We start from the raw sequence: 15,000 nt of genomic DNA, 5'->3' as shown, positions 1-15,000 counted from the left end.
CTGTGCTGCCGATGCTGCAGCAGCGCGCAAGAGTGCGGATGGTGCTGAGTGTCTGCTGCTGCAGCTGCTGCTGCTGCTGCCGCAGCAGCCCACAAAACACAGCAGAGGGCATCGCAACTTCCTCGGCCTCCAGGTCTTGCTGCTGCTGCTGCTGCTGCTGCTGCTGCAGGAAGCCTAGCAAGTATGCGTCTGTTTTTCCCTGCAGCTGCGGAGACACTGCATAGTGCAGGAAGGCTGTGAGCTGCTTCGCCTGCAGCAGCAACTCGGGCCTATCTGCTTCTCGCAGCTGGTAGTCTTCTGCTGCAGTTAGAGCTGCTGCGGCGGCTGCTGCAGCCTTCTCTGCGGCAGGTGCAGCAGCAGCAGCTGCTGCTGCTGCTGCCTTTGCTGCTTCGATGGCCTGCGGCTGCGGGACGGGAGAGCCGTCCGCAACAGCATCGACGTACTGACGAAGCAATTCTATCAAAGAGTGCTGCTGCTGCTGCTGCTGCTGCTGCACGCCCGATGACAGAAGGAAGTCCACAAACAGCAGATCCGGGTGCGACTGCTGCAGTGCGTAGCAGACCTTAATGACTGCCACTGCCGCGAAGCGCAGACTGCTGCTGCTGCTGCTGCTGCTGCTGCTGCTGCAGTTCATCTCAAGATGAAGCGCCGCTTTCATTTCGGGCAGAAGCCGCAACACCGCTAGCCTGTGGCCAACAAACGCAGCGCAGACCCATATATGCAGCAGCAGCAGCAGCAAACCGTATTTTAATAGCAGCAGCAGCTTACCTGAGGGGCCTGGCTGAAGTGACCTCGAGTTGCTGCAGCAGTACTTCAAGGAAGGCTTCCTTCACGCCCCAGCACTCGGGAACGTACTGCTGCTGCTGCTGCTGTTGCAGCAGCTGCTGCTGCCCAGATTCCGTGAGAAGAGGACGCAGCAGAGCTTCTGCTGCAGCAGCAGCAAACCTGTTAAGCAAAGAGCTCAGCGGTGCTGCATACAAGGGGCTCTGGAGCGCAAGCAGCCGCTGCAGCAGCTGCTGCTGCGCCTCGCCGCTGCTGCTGCAGCCGCGTGGCAGCAGCAGCGAAAGCAGCAACTGCTGCAGCCCGTCTGTAGCAGGCATAAATGCCAGAGCTGCGATGCAAGCAGCAGCAGCGCGCCAAACCTGCACCGCAACAGCAGCAGCAGCAGCAGCAAAGCAGCGAGCACGGAGCCCTATACTCTAAACCCCAAATCCTACGGGCAATGAAGTGCCACCTTGGTCCCAAGCTCTACCAGCCAACTTTTGAACCCTAAACCCTAAACCTAAACCCTAAACCCTTAGCCCTTAGGAAGCTGACAAGGACATGCGAAGAGGCAGCAATGCCTTCCGGCGCAGCGCTGTGGAGGAAGCGGACGGCTGCTGTGCTGCTGCTGCTGCTGCTGCTGCTGCTGGGCGAGCTACCGCAAGCGCCGACTGCAGCCGAGTAGCAGCCCTCTGCTGCAGCAACAGCAAAAGTGTGCTGCAGCAGCTGCTGCAGCACCTGTTGGGCCTGTCCCCCGCAGGCGCCGGGGTGTATGTGCAGCAGCCGAGACACCCCGTGCAGTAGCCCCACAAGAAACTTTTCTCTTGGCAGCAGCGCCGCGCCCACGCGCTCGTTTGCTGCTGCTGCTGCTGCTGCTGCAGGGTGTGCTGCTGCTGCTGCGGTGGCTGCCAACGCGGCAGCTAGCTGCTGCTCCACGACGGGCCACACGATGTCCTCCAGAGCAGCAGCAACCAGCCGGCTGCTGCTGCTACTGCTGCTGCCGCTGCTCTCCCCGCTGCTGCTGCTGCTGCTGCAGTTGCTTTCGTGCTTCAGCAGCACCTTCAGCGCATGCATTGCAGCGCGAGACAAGTCATGGAATGGCAAAAAGAGACAGCTGCAGCAGCACAAACAACAACCAAAGAAACGCAAAACTGCTCCGCCACCACTCTAAATGCGACTCCCACTGCTTCTGCTGCTGTTGCTGTTGCTGCTGCTGTTGCTGCTGCTGCTGCTGCGGAGCCTCACTTAGCAATGCCTGCGACGCAGTGCTGCAACGCAGGGGCAGAGGGATCGGCGGTGGTGATGACGAAAGGGACATCTGCTGCTGTTGCAGCAGCAAGAGCCCCTGCTGCTGCGGTTGCATTGAACAAGCTACTGCTGCTGCTGTTGGGGCCTGCTGCTGACCCAGGGGCTTGACCTGCAGCAGATTGCTGCTCCTTCCTCGCTGCGTGCAGCAGCTGCTGCAGCGGCAGCCGCGGCAGCAGCAGCAAAGGCCTCCAGTCCTCGTGCAGCACTGCGAGCTTTAAAAACCGAATCGCCAGCAGCAACGCCTGCAGCAACAGCAGCAACAGCAGCATCCAATGCAGGCGAGTTCTCAGTGACACAATCCCTCTCTAGGGTTTAGGGTTTGGGGTAGGGTTTAAAACGCACATTTGATACATCTGCCTCGACAGATATCGGTGGCACGGCGCCTGTTGTTGCATTCGGCTGCTTCGCCGGTGCTGCTGCTGCTGCTGCTGCTGCTGCTGCTGCTGTGCCTCCGGATGCTGCTGCAGCCATTGGCGTGCCCCCTGCTGCAGCGCTGGGTGTGCGGCTGGGAGTGCTCACGCTGCTGCTGAGAGAACCAGCAGCAGCAGGAGGTGTTCTGTTGCCATCTCGCTGCTGCTGCTGATGCACACCTGTTGCTGCTGCTGCTGCCGCTGCGCCGCCCAGTGCAGCAGCTTGCGCCACAGCAGCAGTAGCAGCAGCAGCAGCAAAGCCCTGTAGGCCCCGGTACAGCACCGCCAGCGTGTCATCAAGCAGCCAGCAAATAACAGTGAGCCCATCTGCTGCTGCTGCGTTGGCAGCAGCAGCAGCAGCTGCTGCTGCTGCTGCTGCTGTTGCGGCGGTCGCACCACCGGCAGCAGGGGAGGAAGCAGCACCAGGTGCACCTTGCTGTTGATGATGCTGCTGCTGTTGCTGCTGGTGCTCGGCAGCCGCTGCTGCTGCGACTGCTGCAGCAGCAGCAGCAACAGCAGCAACAGCAGCCTTCCCAGGCTGCAAACCCCGCGGCGCTGGCCGCAGCGCAGCAACAAAACAGACACAATCTAAAAAAGCAGACTGCCAAACAGGGGCCAGCAGCCAGAGGTGTCTGAGTGTTACCCAGCGCAGCACACGCAGCAGCGGCCAGCTGCTGCTGCTGCTGCTGCTGCTACTGCTGCCGCGTGGGCTGCCCCCAGTGGATGCTTCCTGCTGCTGCTGCAGCTGCTGCTGCTGTAGCTGCTGCTGCTGCAGCTGCTGCTGCTGCTGCTGGCGCTCGCCCTCCTCCGCCCTGGAGCCTGTCTGTGCCGAGCGGGAGCTGCTGCTGCTTGCGTCGGCAGCAGCAGCCGCCGCTGGTGTCCCCGCTGCTCCTGCTCCCGCAGCTGATGCTGCTGCTGCTGCAGTGCTGTGACTCAGGACCTCCGTGGGGCTGCTGCCAATCAGCATTGGCAGCAGCAGCAGCAGCCGCTGCGCCGTCTCCCTGCAGATTGGGTTTTGGTGGAAAAGAGTTGGCAGCAAATGAATGTCTAAGCAGCGCCACACGCGCTGCAGCAGACGGCCAGGGTCTTCGTCGTGCGAGCATTCTGCAACTGCAGCACTTGATGCTGCTGTAGCACCTGCTGCTGCTGCAGCACTTGCTGCTGCCGTAGCGCTTCCTGCTGCAGGAGGGCCCGCTGCTGCAGCAGCTGCAGCGGGCGCCCCTGCTGCTGCTGACGCGGAGGAATCGCCACCCCCGCCGTCCGAGGCACGCGAAGGCGACCCTTGCTGCTGCTGCTGCTGCTGCTGCTGCTGCTGTGGGAGAGTAATGAACTCGCTGCGCTTCAGCCACCAAGAGCCGCCGCCGTAAGGCTGCCGCCGCTGCTGCTGCTGCAGCGGGAAGTCTTCTGGCACAGGGGGTGGAAGGCTCCAAGTTGCTGCTGGCGGTGCAGCGCCAGCAGCAGCAATTGTTGCTGTGACTGGATCTGCTGCTGCTGCTGCTGCTGCTGCAGCAGCAGCACCCAGCGCCGCTTCAGCCTCTGCTGCGGCCAAGACGCTATGTAAGAAAGGAGAGTGGTGCTGCTCTTGGCGCAGATACTGCTCGTGCTGCTGCTGTTGCTGCTGCTGCTGCGCAGATAGCTGCTGCTGCCCTCCCACTAGCTGAAACAGCTGCAGCAGCCACGGCAGCCGCAGCTTCCCCCTGTAGCCCAAGCAGCTGTGGGCCACCAGCAGCAGCAGCAGCTCCTCAGCAAGCGACGCACTTAGCCGCGCGTCTGTTCCCTCTGCACACAAACCCTAAACCCTAAACCCTAAACCCTAAACCCTAAAGCCTAAACCCTAAACCCTGAACCCTCAACCTTCCCCTTCTGTCACCCCCTTCTGTGTGGCAGCCGCGCCCTGAAATTGCGTGGAGCCCGCCGCCAACGACCCCAACCCCCAAACCCTAAACCCTAAACCCTAAACCCTTGCCTGCGCATTTAAGGCAGTTAATAGCTGCCTGGGCAATCCTGAGGAAGTGCCTTCGGCTCCAAACAGGCGGCAGCACCCGCAGCAAACGAATTAAAGCCAAACAGCCTGCTGCTCTTTCGCTGCTGCTGCGGGAGAAGCAAAGCCGCACCAAGTCGCCGCAGCACAGCAGCAGCAAGTTGCTGCTGCAGCCTGCTGCAGCAGAACCCGGCTGCACCTGCGCAGCAGCAGCGCCCACACGCACCAAACAAACAAGGTAAACCCTAAACCCTAAACCCTAAGCTCCGAGCCCGGGAGGCGCAGCACGAACACAAAGACAGCGGTTCCTCCTTGCATATGAAACCCAAACCTCGACCCTAACCCCCAAACCCTAAACCCTAAACCCTAAACCCTAAACCCTCACTTGGATGAAAGTGCTGCAGCAACGCTCCAAAGCCCTCACTGCATGCAGCGTCGGCAGCAGCGCGGAAGCTTCCACTTTGAGGCAGCAAATAAGCGCGCGGACAACGCAGGCTGCGTCCAGCTGTACGTACACCCCAGACCACACGCACACACGCTGCTGCTGCTGCTGCTGCTGCTGCTGGGGGCCGTGGCTGCAGCAAGCGCTGCAGCAGCAGCTGGTGCTGCTGCTGGTAAAAAGGGCCGGCAGGAACACGATGCAGTTCCTGTTTCACACTGGAAAGCCCAAACCCTAAGTGTGAAACCCTAAACCCCAAACCCTAAATTGTAGTAATTGACTCTCAAACCCTTACTTCGTGAAGCGCGGCGCTGTTTGACAAAAACGGGGCATCTTCGGGCCCCACACGAGCAGCGAAGATGAGGGCACAGTGCTGCAGCAGGCCGTAGACAAACTCTGCGCAGCTGCTGCTGGTCAGCTGCTGCTGCTGCTGCTGCTGCTGCGGCTGCTGCTCCTTCTCCGCTGAAAGGGACCGCTGGTCAAGGACTGCCAGCTGCTGCTGGCGGCTCTCGTAGACCGCGTCGTCGCATGCAAGCAGCAGCAACGCCTGCAGCAGCTGCTGCAGCAGCAGCTGCTCAGCATCTCTGTGGCTTCTTGTGCGCAGCGCAGCACGGCGTTTGTCGAGCGGGTAAGCAACAGCAGCAGCAGCAAGTCCGTCCCACTGCTGCTGCTGCTGCCGCATCAGCAGCTCCTGCTGCACCAAGAGCTGTTGCTGCTGCGCTGCTGCAGCAGTCGGCACGACGCGGTCGCTGCAAAAGTTGGGGTGCTGCTGCTGCAGCGCAGCAGCAACAGCAGCAGGCAGCTGTCCACCCGACTGCGGCTGCAGTGGGAGCCCCCTAGCCTCAGGCGCAACGCTGCTGCTTCTGCTGCTGCGCATGTAGACGACTTGCTGCTGCTGCTGCGCTGCAGCAGCAGCGCGCGCCGTCAGCAGCAGCCAGTAGAGGGAAAGAGGAGAGTCGAAGTCCAGCAGCAGCAGCACAACCTGCTGCAGCAGCTGACCCGCGCTGTTGCGCATGTCTCCTGCCACGCAGCTTTCACAAAGTGAAAGACACAAGCCAGGAGAAGCAGCACCATCAGCAGCAAAAAGCCCCTGCAGCAGCTGCAGCCCTTCGCTTTCGGCCGTCTTTGCTTCTGCTTCTGCTGCTGCTTCTTCGGCGCTGCTGCTGCTCGGGCCCTCATCAAGCTCCTCCGCACCAGCCATGCTAGAGTCGCTGCTGCTGCTGTTGCTGCCGTTGCTGCTGCTGTTTTTGCGGCTGCGAATAATCGCCAAGGCCCGCCTCACAGCGCGGACGGCTTGCTGCTGCTGTTGCTGCTGCTGCTGCTGCGGCTGCTGCGGATGGGGATGAGCAGCAATTCGAGATCCCACAGAAGTGAGCAGCGGCTCAGAGGCGTAGCAGAGGCTTGCTGCTGCTCTGTCTGCATCGGCGTGCTGCAGCAGCTGCAGCACGAGAGACACAACGCGGTCTAGTCCCAGCTGCAGCACCGTCTCGTAGCAAATCTGGCTGCTGCTGCTGCTGCTGCTGCTGTAGCTGCGGTTCGCTGCAGAGGCTGCTGCTGCCAAGCTTGAAAGCTGCTCTTGCTGCTGCTGCTGCTGCAGCTGGTGCAGCGGCTCCGCAGCCACCAGCAGGCCGCCGCTGCCGCAGTAGCTCCCGCTGCTGCTGCCGCTGCTGCTGCTGCAGAGACCAATGGGCAGGCCAATGCTCAGAACCGGCTTGAAATAAGGCTCAGGTGTACAGACAGCTGCATCTTTTAAAAAGGCTCTGTTCTTGCCCCCCAACTTCCCCAGAATTTTTATTACCATTTCTGCATGTTTTTCGTGCTGCTGCTGCTGCATGATGCTGCTGCTGCTGCCGCTGCTGCTGCTTGTTATGAAGTAGCGAGACAGCAGCAAAGACGCTGTCGGCGCAGGGGGCGGCAGCGGCTGCAGCAGCTGCAGCAAAGCAGACAGTAGCAGCGTCCGCCGCTGCTGCCGGTCTCCCTGCTGGACCTGCAGACCCACAGCCCCCAAACCCTGAACCCTAAACCCTGAACCCTAAACCCTAAACCCTAAACCCTACTAGACCGCAGAAGCCTTCCACACCTCTGCGTCCCTCTCAATCCGCTAAACCCCAGCACCTCAACCGTGCCTAACACGAGGGTCTCAGGACCATCCCTAGGGCCCAGAGCTTAGGGTTTAGGGTTTAGGGTTTAGGGTTTACCTGGGAGGCCAGCACGGGGTACACAAAGTCCGCATGCAAATGTTCCACCCACAACTCTATTGTCCTCAAGCTGAGGGTCAAGAGGTCCGCATCGGAGCTCCGCAGCGAGCGCAGCAGCGGATATACCAGAAACCCTAAACCCGCAAACCCTAAACCCTAGACCCCAAACCCTAAACCCTAGACCTGGGACCCTCAATCCCTGAGAGTAAAGCACTTTTTCACTGGGAGAAAATACGCATTCTGGAATGCCTGAACGCTGAAGACGGCCGGCGATAACCGCCCCATTCACCAAACCCTAAACCCTAAACCCTAAACCTTGAATTTCCACGGACAAGCAGCAAACGCAGCAGCAGCATTCTAGGGTTTAGGGTTTACCCATGTGAGGCAGGAGATGCTTTAGCCTTGCTGGAGCCAACAAGGAAAACTCTATCCACAGGTCCTTCAGCACGTCAGGAGCTGCAGCCACAGAACCCCAAACCCCGAACCCCAAACCCTACACCCTGAACCCTCGATTCTGAAAAAAAGACCTCTCAAAACCCAAATCAAAGTCCAAATCCTTGCGGCACGTCTATTGTATCCAAAACCTCGCCACATGCAATTGACGTAGACGGATCCATGACCCTAAACCCTTAACCCTAAACCCTAAACCCTAAACCCTAAACCCTAAACCCGTTGTGCCCACCAGACTGCTGCTGCGCCGCGCATGTCTGCAGGTAAGAGTGCAAGAGGGGCGTGAAAGAGGCAAAAAAGTGGACAGAGCGGCCTGCAGGCAACCTCAACCCCTAAACCCTAAACCCTAAACCCTAAACCCTGAAGCTTTAGCTAAACCCTAAACCTCTAACAGTGCTACCTGCAGATCTGAGCCTCAAAAACTCGACCCGCCTGGAACCCAAAGCGCTGCAGCAGCAGCTGCTGCAACAGAAGCTACTGCAGCAACAGCCACTGCAGCTACTGCAATAGCAGCTACTGGAGCAGCAGCAGCTACTGCAGCACGCTTTCAAGTTCCAAAAGTAAAGGCTTGACTGGAATGCCCCTTGCGAGCCCAGTAGCTGCTGCGCTTGTGCGTCCCTGGCCCCTTCGAAACCCCAAACCCTAAACCCTAAACCCTAGGCCTACCTGGGGGAGTTATCTGGCGCAGGAAAACCCTCAGCAAACCCAGCAGCACATGCGAAAAGTTGCTGATGCTTGCGAGGTGAGCGCTGCCTCTGCAAATTTGCTGCAGAAAGGGGTAGGCCTGAAGCAAGCCGCGGAGAAGGGTTTAGGGTTTGCGGGGGTTTAGGGTTGCGAGGGTTTGGGGTTTACGGGGGTTTGGGGTTACGGCTTGAGGGGCCGTGGCGCCGAACGCTAGCCAGCAGGTGAGGAGTTGAATTTAGGGTTTAGGGTTTAGACGCGGCAAACACTCAGGCTATAACACAAGTTTAGGGTTTAGGGTTTAGGGTTTAGGGTTTGGGGTTTACGAGAGTAGCTTCGCAGTCTCTGCAGCCAACCACCGCCTTCAGCAAGTAACGAAAGAGCCGCACTAACGACGCCACAGGGCTCATACGGCAAAACCCTTTTTCACAACACAAACCCTAAACCCTAAACTCCAAACCCTAAACCCTAATCCCCAAAAACCTAAACCCTAAACCCTAAATCTCAAGCCCTGACCCTTCGTTGGGAACCACAAGCCCTGATTGCTTCACCCTAACTTCAATAGCGTCAAGCTGCAGGCCGCTAGCTGAGCTCCAAATACCATAGGGTTTAGGGTTTAGGGTTTAGGGTTTGGTACCTGTGCCGGCCTGCAGCAGCCCGTCCTCTCCAGGGCATATGTCGCCTGTGTCAATATAAGTGCTGGGGCCCTCCCAAGGTGCCACAGGGGGAAAGGGCCACGTAGCAGTTGCTGCTGCTGCTGCTGCTGCTGCTGCAGAAGCTGCTGCTGCTGCTGCTGCTGCTGTAGGCTTCGCCCCGGAAGAGCCCAGGCTGGGCTCGCTCGCGCTGCGCAGCTGCAGCATCCGCTGCAGCATCTGTGCTGCTGCAGCAGCAGCAGCAGTGTGCTGCGTTGGTTGCGGCAGCAGCGGGGAGCAGCGGCCGCAGCGGCAGCCGGGCTTTTGCTGCTGCGGGCAGATTGGAGCAGCAGCAGCCACAGCTGATGCTGCTGCAGGGCCTGCTGCAGCAGCAGCAGCAGCGGCTTCAGTGCAAGCACAGCAGCAGCAACGGTCTTTGCCGTAGTACTGGGGCAGGTAGCTGGAAGGGTAAATGCACTGGTGCTGCTGCTGCTGCAGCAGCAGCTTCTCCAGCCCTAGGCGGGAGAGACGAGGAGACATTTCAGAGAAGCTGCTTGCTGCTGCAGCAGCAGCAAAGTCTGGCGCGTGGGGGCTAATGCTGCTGCTGCCAGAGCTGCAGCAGACCTCAGGTAGGTGCAGGATCGTTGACGCATGGGCCTGCAGCAGCAGCAGCAACAGCAGCAACACCAGAAAAGCTGCAGCAACAAAGCTTGCTGCGACGATGGCTGCACACAGCGCAGCTCATTGTTGCAGCAGCAGCGACAGCAGCAGCAGCTTGAACAGCTGCAGCGTTCATTCCAGCAGCAGCAGCAGCGGCGGCAACATTACACGCAGGGCAGCAGCAATGACCGCAGCAGCAATGCAGCCACATCCCCTCAGCACCTGCAGCAGCAGCACCTGGAACAACAGCAGCAGCAACAGCAGCAGCAACAGCGGCAGCAACAGGAACACACCGCCTGCAGGTCCTGATGATTCATAATGCTCTGCTGCGCGCTGTCCGGTACCCGTGAGGCCCCACGAAGTATTGCAGCGTCAAGCACAGGGTCGCAGACCTGCAGCGCAAACCCTAAACCCTAAACCCTAAACCCTCAACATTGGAGCTTGAGCGTATGGTGTAGGATTTGCGATGCTGTTAATGGGCTTGTGGGTGCGCCGGCGAAACTCGGGAATGTATGCAGCAGCAGCTGCTTTGAGAAATTAGGGTTTAGGGTTTAGAAATTAGGGTTCAGGGTTTGTGCTGGCCTTGTAGGCTTCTTCTGCTGCCACTGCATCTGGCTTGTCGAAAATGTCCACCGCAAAAAGAAGCTGCTTCGAAAGCCCGAGTTGTCTTTGAGGCCTCCCCCCTGTGTTGCTGCAGCAGCAGGTGCTGCTGCTGGTGCTGCTGCAGGCGCAGGCCGCGCCGCCCACTGCAGCTGCAGCAGCAGCAGCTGCAGCAGAACGTGCTGCGCAAAGTCGCTGCCACGCGTGCCGCGAACAAGTAGCAGCAGCATCGGGGGCCTGCGAGGGCCCCACAAGCTGCGCTGATATGTGGGGAAATGGCATTAAGCACAAAACCCCTGCACACAACACCTAAACCCTAAACCCCAAACCCTAAACCCTAAACCCTGGAGTTCTGACGCAGTTGCTGCGACGCTCCTGCACTAGGCACTCAGGCCTGAGTTATGCACGGCGGCGCGGCGAATAAACCCTACATCTTAAACCCTAAACCCTAAACCCCAAACCCTTAACCATAAACCCTAGACCCTAAACCCTAAACCCTAAACCCTGAACCCTGACCTTGGCCTGCTATGGGGACCTGCATTTCTAAAGGCAGCATCAGCAGGTCGCTAGTTTGAGCTTGAGAAGAAAGTTGAGAAGATCCATCGAACTGTCTGTACACCTCGAGGAGGACTTCGTCGCTCTGGCTGTTGCCGCTGCTGCTGCTGCTGCTGCTGCTGATGCTGCTGCTGCTGCTGCTGCTGATGCTGCGCATGCAAGGAATGAACTTGTTGCGCTGCGGCAGCATCGGCGGCAGCAGCGCAGCACGCCGCTCCCGCAGCAAAGAAAGCCGAGGGGTTAAGTATTCCAGAAAGGCCCACGCGAAGGTCTGCACACAACCCTAAACCCTAAACCCTAAACCCTCAACCCTACACCCTAGACTCTAAATAGCTCCCATTAGCTCTAGACGAACTCCCTTGACCCGAATCACCCGAAGCAAACACTCACGAGCCCCAGCGCACCCAGACAAACCCCGCAAAACCCTAAACCCTAATGCACAACAGTAAACCCTAAACCCTAATAAGCCTCATAAGCCCCAAACCCCCTCTAAACCCTAATAAACCCTTTCAAATAGGCACTGTAGCGCAGCCGAAGACACCCCCTGAATTGGACCTGATGGCGTTTAAGCCCAGAAGCTCGCTAAACCCTAAACCCTAAACCCTAAACCCTCGTCACATGGACGCCTGGGGCCACCCTAAGCCCGGGGGGGCTGGAATCCCCGGCCAAACCCCAACCCCACCCCCCCACTCCCTAAACCCTTCACCCCCGTAAACCCTAAACCCTAAACCCTAAACCCTAGGGCTCACCTTGCTGGTGTGTTGGTGTCCGAGAAAGAACTGCAGCAGCGCGACGCACTGGGGGTAAGTGACAACTAGCTGCTGCAGCGCAGCAGCATTCTCAGCAGCAAAACCTGCTGTGTCTGCAGGATGCAAAAAAGCCAAAGCTGAAGAGGCCAACTCCAGAAGTTCCTTTTCCTCCACCTGCGCCACGTTCAGCCCCAACACCTCCACCGCCTCCGGAATGCCCTGCGACAAACCCTAAACCCTAAACCCTAAACCCTAAACCCTAAACCCTAAACCTTCAGGGTAGGTCTACACCGAATTCGGGGTGCCCTGCGCCCAAACCCTAAGCGCTATACCCTACGCCCAAACCCTAAACCCTCAACCCTAAACCCTAAACCCTTGGCTCTCAAGCCTCGACGCGCAAGGAGTCATGAGACGAATCGCTGCCCAAGGAGGAAGCAACCCAAAGAGATCCAATCCCTAAACCCTAGAGTCCAAACCCTGAAGCCCAAACCCTAAACCCTAAACCCTAAACCCTACACCCTAAACCCTAACCTTGAAGAGTGCCCCTGTCAGCGGGTAAGTCGGAGGCAGCGCAATCAAGGTGCAGCCGATGCCGCCCTCTTCTACATGGTGCTGAAGCCTTGTGGTGGCCGCGTAGGCAAAACACTGCAGGCGCAAACCCTAAACCCTAAACCCTAAACCTTAAACCTTAAACCCTGAACCCTCGCTCGGAGGCGAGCATCCACAACCACGAGGAAAAGCCACAGAAAGCAACAGACGGTGGAGGAACGTGCAGACGCTGGAACTTACACTTCAGTGCCTAGAGTCTAGGGTTTAGGGTTTAGGGTTTAGGGTTTACTTTGGCGTAGGTTAAGGCGCTTCCCACAGTTGCATAAAAAGCCTCAGTCAGCAGCGCCCTGTAGCCAGGAGGCAGCATTTGTCCCTGGGGCAGCAGCCGCACATCAAAAGAAGCTCTTCTGCTGCTGCTGCTGCTGCTGTTGTTGTTGTTACTGCTGCCCGCTGAGGCTGCTGAGGCTGCTACGGACGAGGCCCTGCCCTGCTGCTGCTGCTGCTGCTGGCGCCGCTGTTGCTGCTGCAGCGGCAGCACCACTATTTGATAAACCAAACACCGCAGCGCGATGCAAGTGCTGCGCAAAAAGCTTTTTGTCTCTCTTAGAAATGACTGATACACTTGCTGCTGCTGCGGCGACAGCGGCTTAGCAGCAGCAGCAGCTGCTGCTGCTGCTGCTGCGCCTGCTGCGCCCCCTGAAGAACCCACTGCACCAGGCAAAGGCACCGCTGGCGGGTAAAAATGCACAGCTTTGCTGCTGCTGCTGCTGCTGCTGCTGCTGCTCATGCTGCTGCTGGTGCTGCTGCTGCTGTCAGACTCCTCGAGCCCTTCGCTGCATGCAGCTGCGTGCATCTGCCCACCAATTGCACAGAACCCAGCAGCAAACCCTAAACCCTACACCCTAAACCCTAAACCCTACACCCTAAAAGCTAAACCCTAAACTCTAAAACCTACTCTGAAAAGAAGCAGCAAGCTTCATATACCTATAATGTTAAACACTGAACGTGAATTCTTCACAGGAAGAATAAATCCTAAACCCTGAACCCTAAACCCTAAACCCTAAAATGCCTTACGTGTGGAATCTCTTCCTGCAGCTCAATAAGAGAAGAACACAAAATGCGCAGCGCCAGCAGCAGCAAGTCCATTGTTTCCTGCTGCATGCGCTGAACGGCCTCCTTGCTGCTGCTGCTGCTGCGCCTGCTGCTGCTGCTGCCATTTGCTGCTGCACCAACAGCTGCATCACCCACTGCCATGCCCGAGTCCATCTCCCCTGGGGCTCTTCCCTGCGCTGATGCTGCTGCTGCTGCTGCATCACCGGCTGCAGCGTCTGTTCCTGCTGCTCCTGCTGCTGCCCCTGCTGCTGCTGCATCTGCAGATGCTGAGAGGTCGCTTTCTGCGCGTGCTGCTGGCTCTGCTGCAGCATCCTCTGCTGCAGCAGCAGCAGCAGCAGCATCTGTGTACTTATTAACAGCAAGGTCACAAACGAAATTCAGCAACTTTGCCACTAAATGTCTTATACTCAAAACAGCTAAGAGGCCTCCCCCTGTTGCTGCTGCTCCTCCGAGGCCCCCGCTCTTTTCGACATCTGCTGCTGTTGCTGCTGCAGTTGCTGCTGCTGCTGCTGCAGCTGCTGCGGCGTCGAAAGAGCCGCCGCTCCCGCCCTCAAACGACTCCAAAGCTGCTGCTGCTGCTGCTGTCGCTGCTGCTGCTGCTGCTGCAGATAAATGCGGCCGAGACTGCAGCAGCAGCAAACCGCTCCAGCGCGCCACGCGTAGCAGCAAAGATAAAGAGACGCAAATGGGGGAAGGGAAAATCAACAAAAAGTCATGCAGGTGACATATCGTGTAAACCCTAAACCGCACACCACACGCCGTAAACCCTAAACCCTAAACGCTAAACCCTAAGCAGCTCCTCGCCGTGCAAACAGGCTCCGGCGGGAGGTCGTTACAGCCTTTAAGCCGCGCCTCCTCAACCTCCAGGCCAGTCCTAAACCCTAAACCCTAAACCCTAAACCCTAAACCCTAAAACCTAACCTGAGGAGACAGGAGTCAATTCTTTCTGTGAAGACTGAAAGCTCAAGAGACATCAGCCGTTCCACCACGGGAGTTAGCGAACCCACAAAAGGAGAAGCAGCAAGTAGTTTTGCTGCCTCGTGCACCTGCGCAGCATCCGCAAACCACGATTTAGGGTTTAGGGTTTAAGGCTGGGGACGCGGCCTGGAAACGTGGGGCCGGAGCAAACCCGCCAAACACACGTAGACCCTTCGCAGGATCTAGGGTTTAGGGTTTAGGGTTTAGCGTACTGTTTTTCGCTTTAAAAAAAGCGGCGGTTTGAGAGCCTGCAGCAAACGAACCATCACCTGCGGCAGCTGCTGCAGGGCTTTTGCAGTAAATGCTTCCAGCGTCCCGCTGCTGCTGCTGCTGCTGCTGCTGCTGCTGTCGGCAGAGGCGCTGTTCTTCAGCAGGTAGCAAATAAACAACAAAATGCGGCTCTGTGCCTGAAACAAATCTGCAGCAGCAGCAGCAGCACCAGCAGCAGCAATGAAGTACGCAGCACTGGGCACGCCGCGCAGCGGCAGCCAAGGCCAAAACAACAGCAGCGGGAGAAGCAGCAGCAGCAACAGCACGCCATACGCATTCAGGTCGAAACGTAGTTAAAGCAGCAGCAGCAACAACAGCAGCAGCAACAACAGCAGCGGCAGCAATAGCAGCAGCAGCAGCACCTTTGCTGGCTTCGGCCGTCGCCGGGTCCGCCAGAAAGGCTGGCGGTAGCTCCAGGCCGACGAAGCGCAGCAGCAAGTCCAGACAAACCCTGCAGCAGCAGCAGCAGCAGCAGCAAGAGGGAGACACAGTCTCTCTGCACAGGTCGCAGTTTAGGACGGTTTAGGATTTAGGGTTAAAAGCTTAGGGTTTAGGGTTTTGCTGCTGCAGGGCCTTCTTGAATGGGGAGCTCTGAGTCTGCAACAGTTCTCCGTCGGCCTCCGTTCTCCTTTAGCGTTTAGGGTTTAGGGTTTAGGGTTTAGGGT

The 15,000-nt window shown here is 58.4% G+C and overlaps 3 protein-coding genes across 3 annotated transcripts in view; 1 reads left to right on the top strand and 2 right to left on the bottom strand.

The window, feature by feature from the left end:
• The window catches only part of ETH_00006040 (uncharacterized protein), a gene marked incomplete at both ends in the record, with an annotated part of 12,892 nt that extends 3,491 nt beyond the window's left edge, over positions 1-9,401 (bottom strand). Inside the window, 14 exons of the mRNA XM_013376143.1 lie at positions 1-686; positions 769-1,142; positions 1,318-1,876; positions 2,008-2,312; positions 2,413-4,259; positions 4,447-4,660; positions 4,847-4,966; positions 5,196-6,887; positions 7,099-7,232; positions 7,474-7,554; positions 7,781-7,861; positions 8,215-8,332; positions 8,556-8,650; positions 8,867-9,401. The exon at positions 1-686 is cut by the window's left edge and continues 421 nt beyond it. Coding sequence (XP_013231597.1) covers positions 1-686; positions 769-1,142; positions 1,318-1,876; positions 2,008-2,312; positions 2,413-4,259; positions 4,447-4,660; positions 4,847-4,966; positions 5,196-6,887; positions 7,099-7,232; positions 7,474-7,554; positions 7,781-7,861; positions 8,215-8,332; positions 8,556-8,650; positions 8,867-9,401 — 6,841 coding nt within the window. The remainder of the gene's footprint in view (positions 687-768; positions 1,143-1,317; positions 1,877-2,007; positions 2,313-2,412; positions 4,260-4,446; positions 4,661-4,846; positions 4,967-5,195; positions 6,888-7,098; positions 7,233-7,473; positions 7,555-7,780; positions 7,862-8,214; positions 8,333-8,555; positions 8,651-8,866) is intronic.
• A 111-nt stretch (positions 9,402-9,512) lies between these two features.
• On the top strand, positions 9,513-9,830 carry ETH_00006035 (uncharacterized protein; the record flags this gene model as incomplete). The annotated part of the gene is made up of 1 exon (XM_013376142.1): positions 9,513-9,830. The coding sequence occupies one exon, from the start codon at positions 9,513-9,515 to the stop codon at positions 9,828-9,830; it is 318 nt and encodes a 105-aa protein (XP_013231596.1).
• A 249-nt stretch (positions 9,831-10,079) lies between these two features.
• Positions 10,080-15,000, bottom strand: part of ETH_00006030 (uncharacterized protein) — a gene marked incomplete at both ends in the record, with an annotated part of 13,223 nt that continues 8,302 nt past the window's right edge. The window contains 9 exons of the mRNA XM_013376141.1: positions 10,080-10,417; positions 10,638-10,947; positions 11,426-11,644; positions 11,957-12,070; positions 12,264-12,827; positions 13,049-13,826; positions 14,009-14,133; positions 14,278-14,483; positions 14,698-14,786. Of these exons, the coding sequence (XP_013231595.1) occupies positions 10,080-10,417; positions 10,638-10,947; positions 11,426-11,644; positions 11,957-12,070; positions 12,264-12,827; positions 13,049-13,826; positions 14,009-14,133; positions 14,278-14,483; positions 14,698-14,786 (2,743 nt within the window). The remainder of the gene's footprint in view (positions 10,418-10,637; positions 10,948-11,425; positions 11,645-11,956; positions 12,071-12,263; positions 12,828-13,048; positions 13,827-14,008; positions 14,134-14,277; positions 14,484-14,697; positions 14,787-15,000) is intronic.

This window comes from Eimeria tenella, genomic scaffold, assembly GCF_000499545.2.
Source record: "Eimeria tenella Houghton genomic scaffold, Eth_scaff32, whole genome shotgun sequence".
In the NCBI taxonomy this organism is placed as follows: Eukaryota; Apicomplexa; class Conoidasida; order Eucoccidiorida; family Eimeriidae; genus Eimeria; species Eimeria tenella.
Note: the sequence above shows the minus strand (reverse complement) of the source record. Positions and strands in the feature narration are given on the sequence as shown.